Source organism: Littorina saxatilis, unplaced genomic scaffold (assembly GCF_037325665.1).
Source record: "Littorina saxatilis isolate snail1 unplaced genomic scaffold, US_GU_Lsax_2.0 scaffold_1712, whole genome shotgun sequence".
NCBI classification, from domain to species: Eukaryota; Metazoa; Mollusca; class Gastropoda; order Littorinimorpha; family Littorinidae; genus Littorina; species Littorina saxatilis.
Genome location: NW_027127337.1, coordinates 12,501 through 18,446, shown reverse-complemented (window position 1 = coordinate 18,446; position 5,946 = coordinate 12,501). Strand labels below are relative to the sequence as shown.

Below are 5,946 nucleotides of genomic sequence, written 5' to 3'. Positions count from 1 at the left end.
CGCTATATTGTGTTATCTCTGTGTGTGTGTGTGTGTGTGTGTGTGTGTGTGTGTGTGTGTGTGTGTGTGTGTGTGTGTGTGTGTGTGTGTGTGTGTGTGTGTGTGTGTGTGTGTGTGTAATCCGATGTAAAGTGTACATTTGGTGGCGCAGTGGTACGTAATCTCAATGTCCCCTTTGACGCACTGAAGGGAATTGTGATGGGACATGTTTAGATGTAATGCGCCAGTAAATGAAACCCTGCTGCAAGCAAATCAATACATGAACGAATAATATATTGGCAGGGTGGTGCTTCTCTTTAAGTATTCTTCGTGTGCATGTCACTGACGAATCTTCTAAGCTTCTCACACGATCTCATACGATAGTTATGTCTATGGGCAGGTACGTCAGCAATAACCTGCAGCAAAACAATACATACAAGAATTGACAGATGGGGTGGTGCGTCTCTGTAATCATCCTTCATGTGTCACCGAAGAATCTTCGAAGCATCTCACGAGATCATGTTGACGAGGCTCCCTTTCCTCTTAACGCGCATTCGTATGTCACCGCAAATTCTTTGTCGTTTGTCGCACGATCAAGGCCTTACGTTAACGGATGGATCCTTTTAACTTACATTCTTATGTCACCGCAAGTTCTCAATTGATCAAGAAGCGAAAGTTGATGGGATATATAGAGCCTGAGAGCTCTTCACATTGTGTGTTTTTTCAAGATCACGATCCATGCGTTTAACTCACATTTACATCAAGGTCTCTTCAATTCCTGACGCTATCACGGTTTTAACTTGGTGGGTATGTTCGCAGTTTATATCAAGGCAAGTTCTTCCCGGGTTGTGTTTTTTACAAGATCAAGAAACATGCATTTAATTCACATGTATCCCAGGGTCTCTTCAATTTCTCACACGATTAAGGCTTAAGCTTTGCGGGTACATTTCCTAGTTTAGATCGAGGCAATGTTTGTTTGTTCGTTCATGGGCTGAAACTCCCACGGGTTTTACGTGTATGACCGTTTTTACCCCGCCATTTAGGCAGCCATACGCCGCTTTCGGAGGAAGCATGCTGGGTATTTTCGTGTTTCTATAACCCACCGAACTCTGACATGGATTACAGGATCTTTTTCGTGCGCACTTGGTCTTGTGCTTGCGTACGTGTACACACGGGGGTGTTCGGACACCGAGGAGAGTCTGCACACAAAGTTGACTCTGAGAAATAAATCTCTCGCCGAACGTGGGGACGAACTCACGCTGACAGCGGCCAACTGGATACAAATCCAGCGCGCTACCGACTGAGCTACATCCCCGCCCAGATCGAGGCAATGTAATCACAATTTTGTTTCTTACAAGATCAAGGTACATGCGTTTAATTCACTTTTGTATCATCGTCTGTTCCTTTTCTCACACGATCAAGGTTTAAACTTGGCGGGTATGTTTCGCAGTTTGTGTCAAGGCAAGTTCTTCACAGTTATTTTTACAAGATCAAAATACACGCGTTTAAATCACATTTTTATCAGGGTCTCTCCATTTGCGCACACGATCAAGGTTTTTAACTTGACATTTTTCAGTTTGTGTCAAGGCAAATTCTTCACATTTTTGTACAAGATCAATATACATGCGTTAACTCACATTTATATCAGTTTTTGTTTTCGTTCTCTCACACGATCAAGGCTTTACACTTGGTGGTTATGTCTCGCAGTTTATGTCAAGGTAAATTCTCGCACGGCCAAGACCTCAATCAAAGTTAAGTTCCATGCATAGTCTTCCTCTCACACCCCTACTTCCACGAGCCACACGACGCTTTTTATGCCAGTCAGGAGCTCACGACACGCATTGGAATTGCCTTGATTTCTTTTATGAGCAGCCCACCAACTTTTTGTCTAACGATTCCTATACTTATTGCTCGTATTGGCAATACTCTGTTGAGTTCGATTCAATCCCTCTATGTCCCGAGTCGCTTTTTATTGTGCATTGGGAACGCACCGGTGTAACACGAGAAAATTACTCCCACGAGATTTTTTTACTCCGGAGTAAACATTTCGTACGAAAAAGTTACTCCCTTTACGAAAAAAGCACTCCCCCATTGCACGAGAAAATTACTCCCCAAGACAGGTGAGTTCCGAGTAAAAATTTCGTACAAAAATGTGACTCCCCTGACGAATAAATAACAAATAAATTACTTCACCTCAACACGAGCAATTTAACTTCCCATGCCAGGTGTACGATATTTTTACTCCCTTGTCCCCTGTTAGTTCTTGGTGGTGGAAGGGGTGGAAGGAGGGTAGCGCGACATTCGTGTGCGCGAGATCACTTATTGGCATTATCCCTTCGCCCGCATCCCATTTTTGCGTACGAGATTTTTACTGGAAGTAAAAAAAATGGGGAGTAAAAATTTCGTGGAGGGAGTAATTTTTTCGTGCCTTGGGGAGTTCTTTTCTCGTACGAAAAGTGTACTCGGAGTAAGAATTTCGTACGAAATATTTACTCCGGAGTAAATTTTTCGTGGAGTAAAAATTTCGTGTTACACCGGCGCTGAAATAAATTCATTGCATGCGTAGAATGCACCCAGTTTGTTTTGTTGTAGAATTACGGCTTGTGGGTGTGTTGTATAATGTTGAAGTACTCTAGAAACTGACGTCACCCTAACGTGTTATACGTTCGTGATTAAAAAGTGATTTTCTACCATTCAGAATCAAAAAGCTATGTATTACTTCTATCACATACAATGAAATTGTGCGAGGAGAGTCAAGTTATGCAAGAAACTGTCAGAGGCACTTTGCTCTGGCTGTCAATGTGCAGCTAATCGACTTTCCCTCACGTGCCCCCCCCCCCCCCCCCCCCGTGCCCCCTCCTCCCCCCTCCTCCTCCCTCTCTCTCACTCTCTCTCTCTCTTTTTCTCTCTCTCGTTCTCTCTCGTTCTCTCTCTCTCTCTCTATCTGTCTCTCTCTCTCTCTCTCTCTCTCTCTCTCTCTCTCTCTCTCTCTCTCTCTCTCTCTCTCTCTTTCTGTCTCAGTCTGTCTGTCTTTTTCTCCCGCCGACCATTGAGCGCTTGCATATATATGTGTGCGTATGTAGGCCTATAACTCATTTGTATGTTGGCGTGTCTTCGCGTGCGTACATGCGTGTGACTGTGTCCAAGTGTCTGCCATAATGCTCTGTGTGTGTACCGATTGAGTCCAAACACCTACAAAGTCCACCCACGCCAGGCTGTACGTGTTACTGGAATCCACCAATTTCACGGAACAGAAATAAAGCCCCTGGCTTTACCGAGCCAAACACGTTTCTCTTTTGACAGAAGAGGCAAATTCATCACTCGTCCAATTAGACCCTTTTCCGCTGTGTTTAAAAAAAACGAGAGAGAAAAAATTATGGCACGGCATGCCTATTTTGCACTCTTTTTTATTTTGGTTTTACGCTGTTTAAATAATTATCACAATATGGCGTGAACTGACGTAGGAACACACGCAAGACGATAACAAACGGGAATTAGAAAACAGAGACAGGTGACGGAAACGGGAGGGATATTCTGGGCGCATAATTGAAAAAATAAGACCAAAACAAAAACAATTGAAAACAGAAAAAAAATGAAGACCTACATGGAAGCTGTCTCGTCATATATTTGTTTCTTTGCGGGTATTTTTTTAATTTGTAAGCTAATATCAGCTCTCACGAATGAAATTAAAACCGGAAAGACGGAACACGTCAGAGTTAGAAACAAAAGTGTGTGTAACCGATAACAGACGCATCATCATCTTCATCAATCATAATAATTCATCATCATCATCATCATCATCATCATCATCATCATCATCATCATCATCATCATCATCATCATCATCATCATCAACGTCGTCGCCATTACCATCATCATCATCATCATCATCATCATCATCATCATCATCATCATCATCATCGCCCTCATCATCATCGCCCTCATTATCGTCGTCGTCATCCTCATCATCATCATCATCATCATCATCATCATCATCATCATCATCATCATCATCATCATCATCATCATCATCATCATCATCATCATCATCATCATCATCATCATCATCATCGCAAGTAGCCAAGTAATACAGATGCTGTTATCGCATAATAATACACGCCCCTGAGGAAGGCCTGGCAACAGGTCGAAAATTTGGGCTGCCACTTGAAATTCTTTGTTTGGCTTTTCTTTTCCTTGATTTAGCAACCAAGGCACGTGTGAGGTGATGAACACGATCGCTTGTATGAGAAAGATAGTACATGCACCTTTAAAGTTATGAACACATCTGTAGTCGATTCAACAGCTTAGCTCTCCAAATCAACAAACAATCCTAAAACGGCACGCGCACGGCAAAAAAAAAACAAAAACTATTTCAGGTATGCCAATACTGACAGGATTACCTTTTTCTTTTTCTTGTTTTATTGTGTTGGGTTTGTTTTTGTACCTGCCAAGCAGTGTGAAATCTCATGTTTAAGGCACGGTAGCCTTGCAGTCTAGACCTGGACGGCTGGCAGCTTGTGAATTTTGACCAGTTTTTCAATATCCCTTTCCCATGAACAATGCCAAACTTTTGTTGACACTAATCCGGCCTTTCCCTCTCTTACCCCCGTTCTGTCTGCCGACAAATTAGGCGCGGGTGTATATCCTGAATTCTTCTGCTAAGATTTCCTCTTTGCGTGACTTGATCCATTCCTGTTTTAGAACGCTTTGTGGCTGTTAGTGCAGTCTTGTGTTCTGTCTCTGTTTCTCTGTGTCTATCTCTGTCTTTTCAATCTGTCTTTATGTCTGTTTGTCTGTCTGTCTGTCTGTAGCACTCTTTTCTCTCTCTCTCTCTCTCTCTCTTTTTTTTTCTCTCTCTCTCTCTCCCTCTCTCTCTCTCTCCCTCTCTCTCTCTCTTTCTCCCTCTCTCTCTCTCCCTCTCTCTCTCTCTACCTATCTCTCTCCCTCTCATCTCCTTCTTCCCCTCTCTCTACCTATCTCTCTCTCTCCCTCTCTCTCTCTCTCTCTCCCTCTCTCTCTCTCTCTCTCTCTCTCTCTCTCTCTTTCGCATACACACACACACACACACACACACACACACACACCGACCCAACCCTCTGTATGTTTAGTCTCCTTTTCTGTTGACAATCTTGGGTGCACAGAGCAAACAAACACTGATGCAAAGCAAAGTCTTTCTGCAGTCTGAGACCTTTGAAGTTAAATCAGGCAAGACACTCCGCCGATCAAACACTAATTCCTATGTTTTGATACCAAGCTTTCTGCTCAGTTGCGCGAGATAAGTCAAGGTATATTATACACTCCCTCTTTACCTATCACTAATCGTCGTTTAAGAACTGGTTGGTAAATCCACCGTTGATAAGACACCACGCAGCCATGCAACCGTTCGACGCGGAATAATTTATGCAAAACACACGCGGAGCTGGCATTTTTATTTCCGCTTTCGGGTCCAGTGAACAAAGATTGTGCAATTTTAGGCTGAGCCAGGAATAGGTGATTGCTCAGGGTACATGCGGTTCTAACGGGGCGTTGGCGCCTTGACTTATTTGTTTACTATGATTTATTATCTAGTGGGTACATTCCGTCTGTGTGGATGTCAAACCAAAAAAGAAAAAGACAAAAGAAAGACACTGCCGTTAACCTTTTTATTGTCGTTTGTTTTTGTGCCTGAAGAAGACCCTTAGGTCGAAACGTCGCTGTTATTCGTTCCGTGTTCGTCATTTTAACGTGAGTACATTGCTTTTTGGTCTCTTTTTATTGTCGTTTGTTTTTTTAATCCAAGAATAGACAAGCTACGCGCAGATGACAATTTTCGAGAGAGAAGATTGAAAAGGTTTTAAACCCTCACAGCACAGTTTTGAAAGCGATTGCAATAACATGATACGCGGAGAAATTAAAGTTTCGTAGTTCGGTTGTAACTAAGAATATCTCGACTCCATGACAGGATTTTTAGATCAGACCCGAATACCA

General features: G+C 42.8%; 1 protein-coding gene across 1 annotated transcript; it reads right to left on the bottom strand.

The window, feature by feature from the left end:
* Nucleotides 1–3,748: 3,748 nt before the first annotated feature.
* LOC138955793 (probable DNA-directed RNA polymerase subunit delta) lies at nucleotides 3,749–4,075 on the bottom strand (the record flags this gene model as incomplete). The annotated part of the gene is made up of 1 exon (XM_070327324.1): nucleotides 3,749–4,075. A coding segment is annotated over one exon (327 nt), but the record flags the coding sequence as incomplete, so codon positions are not given.
* Between the last annotated feature and the right edge of the window lie 1,871 nt (nucleotides 4,076–5,946).